We start from the raw sequence: 19,852 nt of genomic DNA on the forward strand, positions 1-19,852 counted from the left end.
GAGCACAATGAAACCCTAAATATAACTAAAAGACATGATTACCTAATGTCAGTCAATCAGGGTTCTGTAGAAGAATGAAAGGGTAACAAAGGCCATTAGATTTTTACACATTGATCCTCAAAAGACAATACATGAAATTTAAAAATTCACACATCAAACAGCAGGCAGGTTCACTCGAATATTAGATGAAAAGCTGATTTATCAGGATCAGAAATCAGACTGGAGACTTTCATTGTAGTATAGAACACCTCAACATAAACAACGGCAATTTTAAAATAGGAGCAAGAACACAAATCTTCACATGTTCAGAAAGGGAACCTTTAGGATCTGCCAGAGAAACTTTTTCTGCCGGATGACCGATCAGTCCATTCTGAAGGACTGGCAATCTCAATAGGGTCAATCTGAGGAAAGACCACGAAACACAACTTCTGGCCCACAGATGTAGCCCATTCTGGAGGGAAACACGGGGCAGAGTTTTGTATTAGTTGCATTAGTAAGAGCAATAATCAAAATGTCTCAGTTTTTACAAACTCACCAATAAAATTGTCGATACACTTTGGTTTTTCTTTCCAGTGCACACCCAGAAAATAGACAGGAACACCGGTAAGCATGATGACCAAACCAACACCACAAACGACTGGCTCTGAGTACAGGCTAAATCCCAGTAGCAATGCCCAGAACATAAGGTAGGACACGGGGACAAGCAGGTTTACCTGGGAGAGAATACCAGGGAAATTTGTTTAAAGACTACATAACAGCAGATAGTTGGCCATGGAACTGTTAAGTGAGGTAGGCCCTGATCTAGTTTTTTGAGCAAAAGATTATAAATTAAAAGTTACTTTTTTTAAATGTATGCATGATTATGTCAAAACAGCCTGTTATACCTCTGGATGTCATACAGTTAAACGCAAAATTATTTATACCCCTGGCAGATTTATATTTACATTTCTTTAAAATAGACAAATAACCTTTTCTCTGGAATTGGCACAGCATCTCCCAAAGAATAATAAGAAAATACAAGGGATATCATTTAAAACCAACAACAAAAACTTTCTCTGATTTTATTTATAACCAGAGAAGTAACATAGATAATTTGTACTCTTCTCAATAATTAACAGAAAAGTCTACATTGGCATTACAGTAACCAATCCCTAGCCTGGCTATTGCCTTCCGATGCAATTTCTCTAAATTCTCATCTCACTTCACTGCTCAGTCTGGGCTTTCTCCCATTGAAGGGAATTTCTCTGGTAGAATTTCATCCTGGTCAATCAGGGAACAGAAGGAGAAGTTGAGAACAAAGACATTGATTTTCTGTGCTGTTTTAGAATCGTAGTTTGCCGTTAGTTTTAGTGATGGCAGAGGAGGAAGCCATTCAGTTTGTGCTGAATTAACATTAGCAGCCGCCTCATTCAGCTCAGCTCTTCTCTCTTTGCAGTGGAGGATGATATTTACAGCTCAGGGAATTTCCGGCATAGCATCAAACTCACAGGCAGACTTTAGTGAAGAGATTTATCCTGCACTAACTTGTTTAGTTTGTTGATTGTACCTTAATAGGTCGATATAAGTTAGGTTTCTTCCAACGGTACCACAGCAGACCTGCGATGGTGACACCGTATGACAGATAGTTGATAAAGGAGACGTAGTTGATCAGGTTGTGGGTTTCTCCGATGCACAGTATAACAATAGTGGCAGCACACTGTCAAAAAACAACCATGACATGATGATTTGATGAGGAGCAATTTACTTACTGACCTAAAGCACCTCACAACACATTGTTCTTTAACCCTTTTCAAAACAATACCCAAAAGATGGTCTTATTTAAAACATCATGAATTAGCTAGTAAATAAGAAATATGTAAAGCAAAAGAACATTCAGATGGAAAACCTTAATGAAAAGCAGAATGTATTTTACAACCCTGTTCCTCAAGCCACATAGCCTTGCATGTCTTAGATGCTTCCCTGCTTCAGCAAACCTAATTTCAATTGATGGGTGATGAACAAGCTTTAGCTGAACTCCATTCCTCAAAATCAGGTGTTTTAAAATGATGAAACATCTTAAGCATGAAGGGCAGAATCATTTTATTTTTCAAAAATACAAATCTAATAGAGAAAATTTAGTTCAACTAAATAACTTAATATTATTTAAGTATTTTATTTCACCAGGAAAATCCCACTGAGATCAAAAATCTCTTTTACTAGAGAATCCTGGCCAAGACTGACAGCAACACACAGAGATTACAGAACATTCACAGCAAAACAGAAATGTTAACGCCGTTATAAAGGAATTAAAAGATCCTTCAGTTAAAACATTTACAGCCATGTGATTCCTTCTCAAAATCAGTAAGAACTGCTTTAAAAACATTTAGTGACATTATTTGTCATTAAAAAAAGTTCATGTTCATTTACTGTCCACACTCTAGTTCAGTTGGTGGAAGTAAGGAAACATTATAGTTCAAATTCAATTCAAAAATACTTTATTAATCCCAAAGGAAAATTAAATGTTGTTGTCGCTCATTAATTCAGATTCTTCACAGAGTTATTGAAGACGGTGACAAGAATGGTCCAAAAAAAGAGAAAATATAAAATGAGTGCCAGGTGTGTGGACAAATAATGTGTTGCTGAGAAGAATGTGGGCTTTTAGTAAGCAGTGGCCATCATTGAAAAATAACTGTTGCTCTTGCTCGGCCAGATTAATAAAGTCAGTGATGACCTTGGAAGCATGGCTCCATCCTGCCTTGTCTTAACAGTTCAGGCTGTTGCTGGGACCCTTTGGGGCCCATTGTGGAATCTGAGAATTACTTAACCATCACAGAGTGTTGCTGCTGATCTTGTAAAACCCTCAACACAGTCCACCCATTTTCTGATCGCGACCTCACCTCCATCAGGATAAAGTGGCATGTCACAGAGGTCATATCATCTTAAACTGGCTTATTTAACTTGACTGAACAAGAGGTTTGAACCTGCAGCAGCTGTGTAATGTTTACAATGTCTACCTAAAAAGGTGGCTAGTGCATGTTAATAGATGCATTAAAGTCCAGCTGCTTTCAAACAAAACACATACTGCTCATTCAAAGTGCAGACTTTAGACACATAAAAGGAAACCCATGATGTGATTGTGTTACTATACATACGCAAACCAGGAGGGCTGGGATGGGCGTACATTTCTTGTAGTGAATCATAGCTAGCAGGCTGGGAAGATGTCCCTCTCTAGCTCCTGAGAAACACAACCTGCAAAGTCATACAGGCCATCAGCAGTTGGGCTTACGATGCATCAGAAGTTAGATGAGGCAGGAAATGTTGTCATTTGTACCTTGAAGAGGTGAACAGGTAACCATTGATTCCCCCAAAGGTGGACAGAGCCACTGAGATGGGCATAATGATAGCAAAGGCTCCAAGCAGTTTCTCACCAAATGTCTGAGTAGAGAAACAACAGTCAGCGATTCCTGGAGAGCAGAAGCAATGACTGAGTGGGATCAGGAGGGTTGATGTGAGTATTACAGGATTACAGTCCAATGCTACTATGATGTAAAATTGCTGAGTTTACTCCTCCAGCCTCTAAATCACCTTTTGTCTCTTACCTTTTGCCATTTCATGATAAGTTGTGGGGGCAGGCATATTTATAAGCACAGACCTTAAATTCAATTTAACTTGATGAAGAAAACCAAAAAATTCTGAAGGAATCTTAATTTATACTATTTGTCATCAAAATTAGCTGAGATGAAAACAATTTTTATAGTTTGTATAAATTCACAAATGGGGTTTTTCAGTCCATGATGTTACTCACAACAGCCACAGCATTGGAGGATAGCAGCTCCTCGGGTGACATGGAAGAAAAGTAGGCGATGTTGGTGAGCGTGTACACAAACGTCACCAGTGGAATGGAGATGTAGATGGCGCGAGGTAGATTCCTTACCAAGTTTACGTCATACAGAGCAGTAGAATGAATGCAAAAACAATGTATTAATACAAATCTTTTTCAATAAAAAGACAGAAGGTAAATGAAGATGATTATTGTAGCTGAGAAATGCTATCATATTATTATTATTTAAACATGACATTTAAATTTGTGTTTATCAGTATTGGGGTTTAATCACTGCCACTACGCCATTCCATCAGAAGTATAGAATAAATAAACCAAATATTTGCATTAATTAGGAAAATTAGCTAGACCGCTATAAGATGAACCGTAAACTGGAATCAACAACCTTACATATCTTCCTACATTCTGTTCATTATATTTAAGAGATTTATATAAATGTCCATAAAAGGTCAAATATCTTCTAACAATAACAGTGCAAGAAGGAAAGCCCAATAAGAGAAAATTCTACAATGTATTTAGAATGGAAAATATTCACCGTCTGGGGTCAACCACCTCTTCAGTAACGTAATTGAGAAAGTTCCACCCACTGAAGGCAAAGGAGGCCTGCAGGAATGCCAGAGCAACCTGTCCAACGGATGGTGTCCTGTCCATGGAAAAGGCCACCTTAGTAGTCAGTGCTTCATAGTTTCCTATGAAAAAACACCAACATTAATTTATTTGGAGTTTTAAATCACATGGATGCAGTAGAAGGGTGTCCATTGTGAAAGTTGTACCATTGAAGATCTGTACCAGACCCACAACAATGATTAGACACAAAGCCATAAGTTTTCCCACTGTGAAAACATCCTGGATTCTGGTGGCCATACGGACACTGGAGCAGTTCACCCAGGTCAGCAATACTGAAAGACAAAGTGAGGCAAGAAAACTGGTCTTTATTACAAGCAAAATAATTTATAATTTAACCTTCTTCTTTTACATGTTTGAGAGTTGAGAGACATATAGTCTTTCCACAAAATAGGTTCTAATATTTTGTACTTTGTATTATATTTTCAAGTGACTGACATATTCAAACATTCAAGTCTAGTTACTGTGGGGCGACTGTGGCTCAGTTGGTAGAGTAGTGGTCTATGATGAGAAAGCTGTAGGTTCTATTTCAGTTTCCTCCTGCCACATGTTGATGTGCCCCTGGGCAAGGCACTTAACCCCAAGTGACCTAATGATCAGTGTATAAATGTGTGAGCATTTGTTGGGGTGAATGGGTGAATGTGACTCTAGTGTAAAGTGCTTTGAGTGGTCAAAATGATTGGAAAAGTGCTCTTTAAGTTCAATCCATTTACCATTGAGTGTCTTGCAAATTTATAGCAGGAAAAGTATATTTATTTTTAAATATCATGTTGATGATGGAAGAAAGATAATTGTTATGAAGGTAAAAACTACATGACTGACTGGTGAGGAGGCAGTCTGAGGAATAAGTCAGTGAGAGCACATAAAAAGCACTGTGCTGGAAGACAGACTTTGCACAGCTTAGAGCTTACCAGCGTTAGGACAAAACTATAACGCAATTTTCCCAAATAATGTTCATCACTTTAATGACAGAATAAATTATTTACAGCTGCCAGTGCACAAAAAGCAGGATTTCACATCAAGATCTTGTCACATTTTTGTGTTTCTGCTTTCTTTCAATAGTACCTGACATGGTAATATCAGGTATTACCTGCTCGATATTAAAACTGCTTTTAATAACGAGCAGTTATTAAAAGTCTGCACAGCAACTATTTGGAGTGTTTTTGAATGTTATCAGATCCAGGATGTGGTTTCATTGCACTGGTACAATGGGCAGCAGGAGCTAAAGCCAGTTGCTACTGACGGCAGGAATGTGGGAAACAGCAGAATGAGGGAAGGCATGATGGCTTCAACTCGTCCATCACAGCCAGCAGCACTGCCCAGCTCCCGCTCATGGTGGCCTTGCTTTTCAGAGTGAAAATAGACCCATCAGCACCATACAACCAAACTACTTCCATTAAAGGAGGAAGTAACAAAACACAAGTCCCCTTTGCCACACTTCAAGAGCATAAAGTTTACAACTCAGGAAGATATGTTAGTACTATTTCAAAAGTAAGATCTCTTATAGGGAGTTCTGGTGGATATGAGGCTCGGAGAGGGGGTGTGATCCAGATTGCGGTTGAGTTTAGTAGATCTGATGCAGGAGGACAAGCAATGACGAGCGAGACTGGAGATCTTCAACCAGGACACAGGTAAATAATTGATCTTTAAAGCTTGGAGAAATATTTTAACTCAGCTGAAAGATCAGAATCATAAAAAACAAGATCCTAGCAAAATGTCAATACTTCAGTAATAATAATAATATATTTTATTTATAATGCCCTATATATCTTTTGATCTCAAAGGGCAAAAACAAAAGAAGCAATCACAATGGATACAAAAAATTAAGTTAATTAATTAATGAAGTAATGTTGGAAGTGTACTCCCAACTTGTCAACAACAAAATATTTCAAGTTTTTTTTTTACCAGCATCATCAGCATTACAGAACTAGTCAGTATATCTCATCATTTGATCAATCCCAAGTGTCCTCTGTACTAGTCTGAAACTCCCAACACCAGGTGTCTTGATTCACCAATACATGAGAATGAACTATAAATCTTAAGGTAAAAACACTCACAAAGACACGTTGCAGATAAAAGTCGTGTTGCCATGTATGGAGGAGCACAGTTTTGGAAGACAGGCTGCAGCACATAGCTGGAGAAAGTAAGGGCAATAACAGCAAGGGTTGTTGGGTACATGATGAGGACTGCGCTCCACAACAACAGAAACCTGAAAGAGACAGGAAACCCTGGTGACATGGGACAAAATTAAAAACTCACCAAAAGAAAAGGAGAACTTTAATGGAATTTCTACACAAAAACGCAGTTTCTGTATTGGCCTCTAGATCATCAAAAAGCAAATAAAATGCTTGGATCAACACTGACCAGTATATCAGCTTAAAGCATTGAATTTCCAAACAGATTTTTTTTTGTTGTTTTAGGTCCACACATTTAAATGAAAAATTGCAAAGGTGGTCCCTAAATCCTCAATCCAATCGAACATTACTAAAAAACATTTTTGGTGTTACAGTCTTACATCATCTCATTGGTTTTTATACCAGTTAAGATTAATCAACAATGAGGTAAGACATAAGGTCTCTATTGTTTTTGGGGAACTATTTGAAGTTCAAGCAAAATGTCAAAGTTGTCACCTGTAAGGATTTGAGTTTTCTGTGTGTTTATTTAGCATTCTGTGTCAGTTGAGTCTCTGTGTTGTCCTCTCTACCCTTGATTGATCCCAGCTATGTCTGATTCCCTTGATTACCCCCTATGTATTTATACCCACCTGTGTCTCTTGTTCTCTGTCAGGTCCTTGTCTATATTGTCTTTTGTCATGTCTACCGTCCGCTGACATTTGTCTTGCGTCAGTTGTTTAAGTAATTTACCAGTTGCTACCAGACTCAGAGCTTTTGCTACTGCTCTTCTGTGCTGCCTGGGTTTGTGTTTGTTTCTTCATTAAGTCATCATACTAAGCTGCTGCCTCACCTCTCTGCTTCTGGGTCTGAACTACGAAACCACAAATCATGACATCACCTAATTTGTTAGAAAGTAAAAAGTACATTTCTCTTAAAAACAACATTTTGAAAGTAGTATGTAAAGGTCTAACAGAAAACTTTTATGATAAATTAACTTTCTTGACTGCAGTGTGAAGTGAAGGAAAGCTTTTACTCACCCTGTCAGCCCACCAAATATCTCTGTCACATAGGAGTAGTCACCGCCAGATTTGGGAATGGTGACACCCAACTCAGCGTAGCACATTGAGCCTAGAGCAGCGACACAGCCACCCAGTGCCCACACCACCAGAGCCAAACCCACTGAACCAGAGTGCTCCAGGACCCCCTTTGGAGAAATAAAAATCCCAGAGCCAATGATGTTTCCTGGGGAAACAAAGAAAGTCAATGTAGCAGACCCAAAGGGGTTTGTTTTCCAGACCGTCCTGTGCAGTCTTGGATCTTTTGATCAAGTTTAACATCACATGTTAATGCCAAATCAAAAGATAGTACTGATGAAAATAGCTGTTTTTGAAAAGCATTTTTCTATTATGTTTAAAACAGAAATATGATGGGATTGAAACAGTGAGACACCATATTTATAGTCAGTGTCTCCCAATTACAGATTTATGGCCTGACCCCAAAAAGGCCTAAATCTTTTAAATTGTTGATCGTGACCTAGTTGGGCTCAGGCTTCTGTGTCATGTTTAATAAGCTTGCAATACATACAGCACAAAGAAAACCAAATGAGAATGTGTGCTATAAAATGACCTATAGTCTATAGGAAAAGGTCATTTACCCTGTTATGGAAAGAAAGAAAATAAGGTGCAGAAGTTCATTAGACTGTAACAAGGTCAACGCACGCCACAATAAATGGCCATGCAGCTCTGCTCCTATCAATCACACGTCCCAGATCATTTGCACTTGACCCCCTGGTGGTTACAACAAGCAACAACATGGAGCTGGAAGATGTTAGACAAAAACAAAAAACAGACGCTTAATCAAATTATGGTCTGACATGGAAGTGGTAAAATCATAATATGTCTTTGTGTGACATAATCACACAAAGATAGACAAAAGTCCAAAGACAGGAAGAGTGAGTTGGACAAATGAGAAAAGAACCTGCATGACCAAAGAAACCTGAGCCACTGGGACATGGACCTCTCAGCTAAATGCGATGCTCTTCAAAACAGACTTACAGACTGACAGTGACATGACGATGTTTGATATTGCGGCTGGAACAAATAAAATTGATCGGATATTAGGGACCTGCTCCAAGGCTCGCAGAGAATAAATGAATAAATAAAATAAATTCAATACATTCAAATAAATTATTTTTGAATTTGAAACTTCAGGGAACATCCTGGGTAAAACTAATAGAATTTAAGATTTATTATAGGCTACAATTAAGTTTCAATTTCAATGTCTAAATTAAAGTTAAATTCTCCCTGTGATGACTTTACCAGTATTTCTTACTAAATCAGCTGAAAAATCTGAGAATTCAGAGAATTTTACTCCAGCAAACTAGAAATAAAAGCAAAATAAGATATTAAAAGAGCTGTAAAAATTGGCCCTGGACAAATCAAAAAACTTGAATAAAATGTGATTCCTGGCCGTTCTCTTCAGACAGTAATTCATGGAATTGGTCCATTTTTAAAAAGGGGAATGAGTTAACCGGATTTTGCTAACATAATCCTACTGATCCAGTCAGATTTCTATAGGTCAGCATAAAGCTAGTTATCACATCTTTAACTGTTAAAATAGTTTATGGTAGAGATTTTATGTTAAACTGCAACAGACTGGCAACCTGTCCAGGATGTACCCGCCGTTCACCCAAAACGTTTTTCTGGAAATAGGCACCAGCACCCCTCCCGATCCCAGTAGCAACAAAGGTGTACAGAAAATGGATGGATGGATTTAAGTTCAATAAAACATATTCATAATTTTTTTTGCTCAGTTAATAAGAATGTAGTTTTTTAAAATTTGATTATTTACCCCCCTTTGACTTGGTTTTAAACTTGTTTAATTTGGAATTGAAAGACAAGTAGGCACTGCCTCAGCAGAAGCTATAAAAAGCTGAATTAAATTAGCCTGGCCATTGCCTTCCTGTGCAGCCCTGCTAAAAAAAATTCTCACTTACTCTGTACGAAGCAAGTAGCACAGGAGAAGGGGCTGAGTTTACTAGGCCAGTATTAAACCATACTAGTTTCCTTCCTTCCTGAAGTGTATGTGTGATTGAAATGAAATTATATTTTTTGTAACATGCCTCAAGAAGATTTATGTTGTAAATTGGTGCTATATAATTCTAATGAAATTTAAAGTCACAATCAAGTACTATATAATGTTTATTTATCCCTTAAAATTCCTTAAAATCTCAAGAAATCACATTCAATTTTGTGCTTGTCATGGGAGAAAATATAAATAAATTCAAGTGGTATTGTTATTGTTTTGTTCATTTGTCTGACCAACATGCACAAAAGCTCTTCGGGGAACAGTAAAGTTTAAAAGGTTTACTGTGAAAAAATTTAACCTGGTGAAAACCAAGTCGTGTATACACTAAAACCTTAGAACTGTGTGTGTGTTTTTTACTGTGACTTTAAAGCCATGTGGATATAATGTTTAGCATAATTCAATTTATGGATGTTTGTCCAAAAGGCTGTCATGTGGTTCTGCACATGCTAATTCTAAGTGGATTTGTTTGTTGTCAAAGTCAAATTTATTCATACAACACTTGACCAAACTGCTTCACAATTTACATCAATCATTATCATTCGAAGGAGTTTTCCATGACTGTGGGAATTTCCTAAGCAACACTCACACTAGGATTTAGGAAGGAATGCAGAGGCTATTAATCAGGACACTCTTCAATAAATTCTCAGTATGCACAGAAGAGTGCCGGTAGGTCATACAAATTCAGGCTACAGCACTACCAGTAGCGCAGCAGAAGGCAGCCAAGTGGCACACACGGCTCTTACATAAGCAGACATAAAACACACACTCTGGTCTGGAGAGGTGGGAAGTGACTGCCTCATTTCATCAAAATAGTATTCTAATATTGTTAACTGCATGACAACGGTGTTTTTCATGACACTATAATGAACAGATTCAGAATCATTAATGCAAATGTGAAATGCTACTTTAAACAAACAATACTTTATAAATTAGAGCTGCACAGTATATTGTTTGAGCAACATCATGACAATGTACCTGCACAATAGTTACATTGCAGCTGTAATGTAGGAGAAAAATAAACTCACCGTGTTCTCATATAATTTCAAGGTTATCTGACACACACTGTGTGCAGCAATCTACCAATCACAATCTTTCTTAAATCAGTTTGTCGAAGCAGACCTACACATGGAGAGAGTTGCTGGTTATAATATTGAAAAATGAGCAACAAGCAAGCGACAATTACCAAAACCAAAGAGTTGGTGCCAAAAACAAACACAATGTCAGTTTTGGAATGATTTTGGCTCCAAGACGGATGATATTGACCAAACGTGTGTTCCGTGTTGATAGTGCCTTGCACCAATTTACAAGAGGTAATATTACTAATTTATATGAACATTTAAATCTTCACCATACACTTTAGTTCAACAAATGTAAAGCCAAATCTGAATGTTGTCCAAAGCAAAAAAAAAAAAAAACATTTTGGAAGCTTTTGTAAGTGTTATTCCATATGAGAAAAGTTCCAAATGGCAGAAAGATATAAGATATGCTCTCATGCTTCACCTGGCTGGTACCCATTAACACTTTTTCCAAAGATGGCTTTAAAAGTAGTGATCAAACTACTTTTTTCCTTAAGCTACCAACCTGGAACTGCATGAGAAATGCAAAGCAGAAGAGTAAAGCTCTCAGATGGTGAGTATGATGCAGCGGCATCAGACTTGTTGTCCAGTTGAACAGCAGAGACTGTCCACTTCATTAATCAACACAGAAAAAAATACATACTTGTAACATTCACAAAAAGAGGTAAGATCAGGGCAGAAGATACAAGATGAGCAGCATAACTTGTATTTTTTTAATAACACAATATATATTGTAGAGTTAAAAAAATTAAATATAAATTTTTTCAATACCATGCAGTCCTATTGAAAGTGACTGCTTTGGTTTTGCATACGTGCCTCAAACATTACTGGGACATTTTGATAAGTCATTAAAGTGTTCAAATAAACTTCTTCTCTTCAAATGTCAAAAATCAGATCCGACAAATCATGTCAAATAAAAAACAATGAGCAAAATACTCTGTTTGACACTTAAGAGGAATTTGTGGCAAGATTTTCAAGGGTTTTATTTACATACAGTACATGTCTGTGCTGCTCAGCCCACAGAAGAGTTTTTCCAACAAATGTGGCATCAAGTTTGTTTTGGAGAGAAAAAATTCTAAATCAGAAATAATCATCAAAGCATTTTTTTAACTTTATTACTAAGGTTAGATTTATCCAATTGTAATTACAAATTTATTTTTAGGAAGGTTATAACTGTTATTTGGAGATAATAAATTATCCAGTTTGTTTTATTCTAAGCTGTAACTAATTATGAGTTAATAAAAAATCTAAGTAGTTTAGGCAGTCTTCATAATAATAGAAATAATAATAATATTAATACTTTTCAGGACATAAATCTGCATCAAAAGGACATTATTACAATAGTTACTATTTTGGGGGATCTCCACCACTGATGTCAATGCAGTAGATTCACATTGAATAAAAATTTAATGAAAAACAGCATACGGGTAAAAAGCCCTGTTATAGCAGAGTCCTGCACCTGGTCAGCACTGCCTTCTGACCTTTCCTGTTTCCTTATCCTCGGTGGCCGAGGCTCCTTGTAAAACTTCTACCTCTGAGGCTCTAACTGCTGCTGGGAGCTGGAGATCACTCAGCACCTTTTCAGAATACAGCAGCAGATTGGATTAAACAGGAAAATCAATGATTAGATGATAGGAGAGGTGAAGTTTGTTTTTTGTTTTTCATTTTATAATCCTTTCTCTTTCTCTGTCAAACACACAAGTTTATATGTTTCTATATCAGGACTTTGTATTGATTTCTATTCATTTTAGTCACTCTTGTCCTAGCAATGAGTAGTTTATTACTAATCCTAACTTTAACCAAACTACTAACTAACTAACTACTACTACTATATTCTGCATATATAGTAGTAGTAGTAGTAGTGTATATATATATATATACAGTATATACGTATATGTACAATACAGACCAAATTTTCATGACTATTGATATTGTAGATTCACACTGAAGGCATCAAAACTATGAATAACACATGTGGAAATACGCACTAAACAAAAAAGTGTAAAACTGAAAATACCCCTTATATTCTAGTTTCTTCAAAGTAGCAACCTTTTGCTGTGATTACTGCTTTGCACACACTCTGCATTTTATTGATGAGCTTCAAGAGGTAGTCACCTGAAATGGTTTTCACTTCATAGGTCAACCTGCCCTGTCAGGTTAATAAGTGGGATTTCTTGCCTTATAAATAGTCATGAAAATAAAGAAAACCCATTGAATTAGAAAGGTGTGTCCAAACTTTTGGTCTGTACTGTATATATATACTGTATATACACTGCCTGGCCAAAAAAAAAGTCGCCACCTGGATTTAACTAAGCAAATAGGTACAAGCCTCCTGTTGGATAAGTACTGCATAGGCGATTATCTTTCAGCTGGCAACAAGTTATTTAACCCCAGCTGATGCAATGAGTAACTCCTCATTTCTTAAACAACCATAGCAAAAGACACATCCTGTGGTCGTGGAAAAGACATTAGTCTGTTTAAGAAGGGTCAAATCATTGGCATGCATCAAGCAGAGAAAACATCTAAGGAGATTGCAGAAACTACTAGAATTGGGTTAAGAACTGTCCAACGCATCATTAAAAACTGGAAGGATGGTGGGGAACCATCGTCTTCCAGGAAGAAATGTGGTCGGAAAAAAATCCTGAATGATCGTGATCGGCGATTACTTAAACGTTTGGTCAAATCAAATCGAAGAAAAAGAACAGCAGAACTCAGGAGTATGTTTAATTGTGAACGCAAAAGCATTTCCATACGCACAATGCGAAGGGAACTCAAGGGGTTGGGATTGAACAGCTGTGTAGCCGTAAGAAAACCTCTAATCAGTAAGGCTAACCAGAAAAAAGGCTTCAATTTGTTAGGGAGCATAAAGATTGGACTCTGGAGGAATGGAAGAGGGTCATGTGGTCTGATGAGTCCAGATTTACCCTGTTCCAGAGTGATGGGCGCATCAGGGTAAGAAGAGAGGCAGGTGAAGTGATGCACCCATCATGCCTAGTGCCTACTGTACAAGCCTGTGGGGGCAGTGCTATGATCTGGGGTTGCTGCAGTTGGTCAGGTCTAGGTTCAGCAACATTGTGTGCCCAAAGAATGAGGTCAGCTGACTACCTGAATATACTGAATGACCAGGTTATTCCATCAATGGATTTTGTCTTCCCAAATGGAACGGGCATATTCCAAGATGACAATGCCAGGATTCATCGGGCTCACATTGTGAAAGAGTGGTTCAGGGAGCATGAGACATCTTTTTCACACATGGATTGGCCACCACAGAGTCCAGACCTTAACCCCATTGAGAATCTTTGGGATGTGCTGGAGAAGGCTTTGCGCAGTGGTCAGACTCTCCCATCATCAATACAAGATCTTGGTGAAAGATTAATGCAACACTGGATGGAAATAAATCTTGTGACACTGCAGAAGCTTATTGAAACAATGCCACAGCGAATGCGGGCTGTAATCAAAGCTAAAGGCGGTCCAACAAAATATTAGAGAGTGTGACCATTTTTTGGTGGCGACTTTTTTTTGGCCAGGCAGTCTATATATATATATATATATATATATATATATATATATATATATATATAAATAAATACACTGCTCAAAAAAATAAAGGGAACACTTAAACAACACAATATAACTCCAAGTAAATCAAACTTCTGTGAAATCAAACTGTCCACTTAGGAAGCAACACTGATTGACAATCAATTTCACCTGCTGTTGTGCAAATGGAATAGACAACAGGTGGAAATTATTGGCAATGAGCAAGACACACTCAATAAAGGAGTGGTTCTGCAGTTGGGACCACAGACCACTTCTCAGTACCTATGCTGTCTGGCTGATGTTTTGGTCAGTTTTGAATGTTGGTGGTGCTTTCACACTCATGGTAGCATGAGACGGACTCCACAACCCACACAAGTGGCTCAGGTAGTGCAGCTCATCCAGGATGGCACATCAATGCGAGCTGTGGCAAGAAGGTTTGCTGTGTCTGTCAGCGTAGTGTCCAGAGGCTGGAGGCACTACCAGGAGACAGGCCAGTACACCAGGAGACATGGAGGAGGCCGTAGGAGGGCAACAACCCAGCAGCAGGACCGCTACCTCCGCCTTTGTGCAAGAAGGAACAGGAGGAGCACTGCCAGAGCCCTGCAAAATGACCACCAGCAGGCCACAAATGTGCATGTGTCTGCACAAACGGTTAGAAACCGACTCCATGAGGATGGTATGAGGGGCCGACATCCACAGATGGGGGTTGTGCTCACAGCCCAACACCGTGCAGGACGCTTGGCATTTGCCAGAGAACACCAGGATTGGCAAATTCGCCACTGGCGCCTTGTGCTCTTCACAGATGAAAGCAGGTTCACACTGAGCACATGTGACAGACGTGACAGAGTCTGGAGACGCGGTGGAGAGCGGTCTGCTGCCTGCAACATCCTTCAGCATGACCGGTTTGGCAGTGTGTCAGTAATGGTGTGGGGTGGCATTTCTTTGGAGGGCCGCACAGCCCTCCATGTGCTCACCAGAGGTAGCCTGACTGCCATTAGGTACCAAGATGAGATCCTCAGACCCCTTGTGAGACCATATGCTGGTGCGGTTGGCCTTGGGTTCCTCCTAATGCAGGACAATGCTAGACCTCATGTGGCTGGAGTGTGTCAGCAGTTCCTGCAAGATGAAGGCATTGAAGCTATGGACTGGCCAGCCCGTTCCCCAGACCTGAATCCGATTGAGCACATCTGGGACATCATGTCTCGCTCCATCCACCAGACTGTCCAGGAGTTGGCGGATGCTTTAGTCCAGGTCTGGGAGGAGATCCCTCAGGAGACCATCCGCCACCTCATCAGGAGCATACCCAGGCGTTGTAGGGAGGTCATACAGGCACATGGAGGCCACACACAATACTGAGCCTCATTTTGACTTGTTTTAAGGACATTACATTAAAGTTGGATCAGCATGTAGTGTTATTTCACTTTAATTTTGTGTGTGGCTCCAAATCCAGGCCTCCATTGGTTAATAAATTTGATTTCCATTGATGATTTTTGTGTGATTTTGTTGTCAGCACATTCAACTTTGTACAGAACAAAGTATTCAATGAGAATATTTCTTTCATTCAGATCTAGGATGTGTTATTTGAGTGTTCCCTTTATTTTTTTGAGCAGTGTATATATACCCTAATCGATTTTTATTTGCTCCTAAACCTTTCCCCTGACTGAGCCTTACTGCAGGGCATCTAACCTCTAACTTGAACTCCTCCACCCTGTCCTCCCATCAGGTGATCACCAGGTGATCTCTCTCCTCCCACACCACCAGCTGATGAAAGTGATGGAGAAGATCCAAAGAATCATGAAGATGTCTGCTGATCTTTGACCCCAGAGAACTGATGAAACCTTTCCATTCACTGTCTGGTCTCCTGTTAATGACCTCTGTTGATCTGCTGTCTAATAATAGCATGGAGAAGGAAAAGATAAACCTGCTGCAGAGATGTGAGAGAAGAAGGCACCAAACTGGACTGCTTGATGCTTGTTTCATCTGAGGGCAACATGGACACTGGATGAGGGTCGGTTTGGAAAACCCAAAGTACCAACATCAGAACCAGTTGGACTGATGGGGGGCCGGAGGAGAGAAAGGGAAAGTAAAGCACTTTCTAAGCCAAAAATGGTTTTTAAATTTAAGATTGGTTACTTTCAAACACAGCGTAAACTTGATTAACTTTAAGTGTTGAAATAAATGTTAAAAAAACTGAATAATTTTAGACAAAGAACATGAAAAAAAATTATCAATGGGAATTATGAATGGGTAGAAATAAATGGGTTTCCTTAGTACTTAATGTTTTGAAAACATCTGACACACAGATGATAAGATTTTTATTTATTTATTTATTTTTATTTTTTTAAGCACTGTGCTGTAATTACACGCTACTTTGGGGGAAAAATGATTTCCGTATTAAGAATTAAAGATCAATAATACTGCAGTGTTTGTAATATTTTGGTACACCATAATATTTGGTTGCATTTAATTTGAGCAGAAGAAAATTCTTATAAAATACAGCTATAATAGATTTGAACTAAAAGACTTGAAAGAAACTTTTTGTTCTCCTGGAACTGGAGTTTATTGTTATAACAGAATCAAAATTTTTGAAATAAGCTTTTCAGCAGCAAAAACATTGATCAGTTTGTTGATTAGATCCTAAATTATGTTTGATTTTTGATTATGTGTGCTTCACATTTAAAATATTTACTAAATGTTATAAACTGGTGAAAATACCCTGAAGTTTACAAAGGAATATTGCATTAGATGATATAAGATCATCGGTTGTCTTCAGGATCATAATTTGTATTTCTAAAGAGATTTGTTATTTTGAAGACCAAAATTATAGTTTGCTCTACGTTTATCTTAACAGTGTTAGGGAGATGTACGACCTCCTGCTGTTCATCTATCAGAGACTAAAACACCTTCCAGCTCCACCCACATACTGGGTTTGTTCCCACCTTGAGTTTTCATACCAACGCTCAACGTTATCAATTTAAAAAATATTCCCTGATTCAAAACTTTACTGAGGTAGTTGTTGTAATTTCAGACTCCAATTCTGGCAGCAGAGTTCAAATTCAGCCTCCAAAACATCAGAACCACCATGAGAGTCATCAGTCTGAAGCAAATGTTAGTAGGCGAACAATAAAATACAGGATTACTTGCTGCCTCTCAGATCTATCTCCAAACCACTTTTTAGGGTCGAAAATAGATCAACTCTATTGTTTTATTACTTGTATAATAAAGCATCAAAAACAAAAGATCTTCCAAATTTGGGAGCCCTTCATTTTTCATGCAAAAGGGAAGGGCAGATTTCACATGATGGGAATGCAGACAGTAGCACTTGATAATGTTTAACATCAGAGAAAAATGAACTGAAATTAAAATTATACAGTGAATGTCAGAGCTAGAGTTTGTTGTTTTGGTTTTGCTGTATTTTCATACTGGGAAAATTAAAGTGTGGAAAAAAAATAAACTAAAAAGCTAAATTTAAAAAATGCAACAACGAGAAATAGATTAAAAAAATTCTATACTTCACTGTCACGGCCAAAACTGTTTTGTCAATCCTCATCAAATTTTAACTGAAGCAAAAACAATCGAGGTGCAATAAAGTGTTCTAGTAATGTCAGTGTCACAGACTAGATTCATCTGTGGAATGAGTTAAAACCACAGCAGACACACAGGCCTTATGTGGTACCCGTTAGCCCTTCAGGCCTGGTAAAAAGCGTTAGAACCAAACAGAAGCGTGAGGCAAATCTTTGCAGTAATAAAGTAAGAAGTGCAGCTGAGCACTCAGCTTGTTTTCCTGCCTCACCTATAATGATTGTGCAGGCACTCAGCAGCCCGATCTCCTTCTTCAAAGTCACCCTGTCCGGGATTTCCTTTATCTTTTTCTTCTTCTTGGAGTCCGTAGCGGGTTTATGCGTCCAAGAGCAGGTGTTGTTGCAGTTCTGTCCTTCCATGGCTGATCCGGTCTGAGTTCGCCTCAGTCCCTGTACTCCCAGAGCTTCTGAGCTTTCCTCACTCCTCATTCATGCACGTTCAAAGAGCCGCGCTTGCGCAACGACAGGCCGTTCTCCAGGGTAGAATGTTAAATACCCAGAACCCACCATGATACGTTCAGGAACCCCAGGGGGACCCGTCCCAAACCCGAGGCACCTTCCAGCCGCATCCAGACAGTTTTCATGGACAGTGAAGGTACTGGACTGGAACGGGTCATGTTCACACGGGATCGGTGAAGGAACCTTAAAAAGGCTGGAGAACTTTTAACCGAGAGCACTTAGAAAGCTCTGACAAAAATCCTGGCTGCTGATGCGACGAATCACTTTCATCCTATCGCACCTAAACACGGGGCTGAAATGTGCCACTCAAGTCAACATTTAAGATTTTCTCCAGCTCTAAAAACTCTTTTCTCTATGAATTCACTGCAGGTTTTAGCTAGAAAATTGGAAACTGAATGGCATTATGTCCATTTCTGTGCCATGCCCCTGGTTAATCCGAGTTGCATTTTTTTATTTCTTCATTTGCATTTTACGTCCGACATGAGAGAATCGAAATAGAAACAAACAGTTGGAACTAAATAAATAAACAGAATAAAGTCAGGCAACAATTAAAAAAGTTAATGTCAAATATAAGAGTCCGAGAACATGTCTTAAGTAGGATTAAGAAGCATGTTTATTAATCCTACTTGTCCTGTTTTAATAATTACCAATTACCAGTTGATTTCAGTATCCTGTATTTTGAACGGACAACCGACAATGCACGATATGGCTACCTGCAGACGAAAGAAAATAAGGAAATAAGTGAGCAACTGATAAGTGAAAACACCTTGTGATTGTGAACACCCTTCATTCTCCCTTTAAAGCCATGTTGTGTTTTTTTTTGTTTGTTTTTTTTTTACCGCGCTCGGAACTGCTACTTCAACATTGATTGAGCTCTGCAGCCGTAGAGGCGCCGTATATATTTTTTGTTCATAGAAATAGAAAAAAAAATGGGGCCTTGTCAATTACAAAATTATTTATATCGTGTTTTTAAAAAATTGCTTTTAGCTGCAAAAATTAAATGTTATCACTCCTAGACCAAAAAGCAAAAGTCTGTATTTGCACTGTACCCCACTGGATCAGCAGGAAATGGTTTGTTCTATTTCATCCCTACTGACCGCCAGAGGCGTGCTTCAAACACTGGATGATCATTCTTGCGCATGCGCAGGTCGAGTACTATTGACAACAAAGTCACCTCTTCTCACACACCTGTACAGTGTTGAGTACAAGTGTGTGGTTGCGTGAAGCTAGTTGCTTCTGTATGTACCACTGTTGTCCTAGCTACTTGTTGCTAGTAGCCCCGTGACCAAGTTTGGTCAGAGCTGCGGGTAAGTCTCGCCCTCCAGAGGCTGCACAAGCTGTTTTCACCTTTACCAGATCTGCGGGTGCCGCTGCGACAACTGGTAAGTTTTGTTCTTTTCTCAGCAGTTGTTCGCTTTGATTTGCCACATTCATTTTTGTGGCTCTTTTGACTCACCGGTGGCGTTTCTGCTCACGCTGAGTTGATCTTACTTTGTTGTAGTTTTATCTGACTCACCTGTATCGTTTCTGCTCGCGCTGAATCCGTCTTCAGTT

General features: G+C 38.7%; 1 protein-coding gene across 1 annotated transcript; it reads right to left on the reverse strand.

Moving 5' to 3' along the window:
* Nucleotides 1-181: 181 nt before the first annotated feature.
* On the reverse strand, nucleotides 182-18,328 carry LOC102222736 (asc-type amino acid transporter 1-like). Its single transcript, XM_023344695.1, has 11 exons — nucleotides 18,052-18,328; nucleotides 7,596-7,800; nucleotides 6,502-6,653; nucleotides 4,594-4,719; nucleotides 4,356-4,509; nucleotides 3,785-3,908; nucleotides 3,311-3,414; nucleotides 3,132-3,228; nucleotides 1,547-1,696; nucleotides 536-713; nucleotides 182-451 (listed from the first exon to the last, which is right to left on the reverse strand). Exons 1-11 carry the CDS (start codon nucleotides 18,266-18,268, stop codon nucleotides 321-323), a joined length of 1,638 nt encoding a protein of 545 aa, XP_023200463.1. The 5' UTR covers nucleotides 18,269-18,328; the 3' UTR covers nucleotides 182-320.
* Nucleotides 18,329-19,852: the final 1,524 nt, after the last annotated feature.

The sequence above is a fragment of the Xiphophorus maculatus genome, chromosome 2, assembly GCF_002775205.1.
Source record: "Xiphophorus maculatus strain JP 163 A chromosome 2, X_maculatus-5.0-male, whole genome shotgun sequence".
Taxonomy (NCBI): Eukaryota; Metazoa; Chordata; class Actinopteri; order Cyprinodontiformes; family Poeciliidae; genus Xiphophorus; species Xiphophorus maculatus.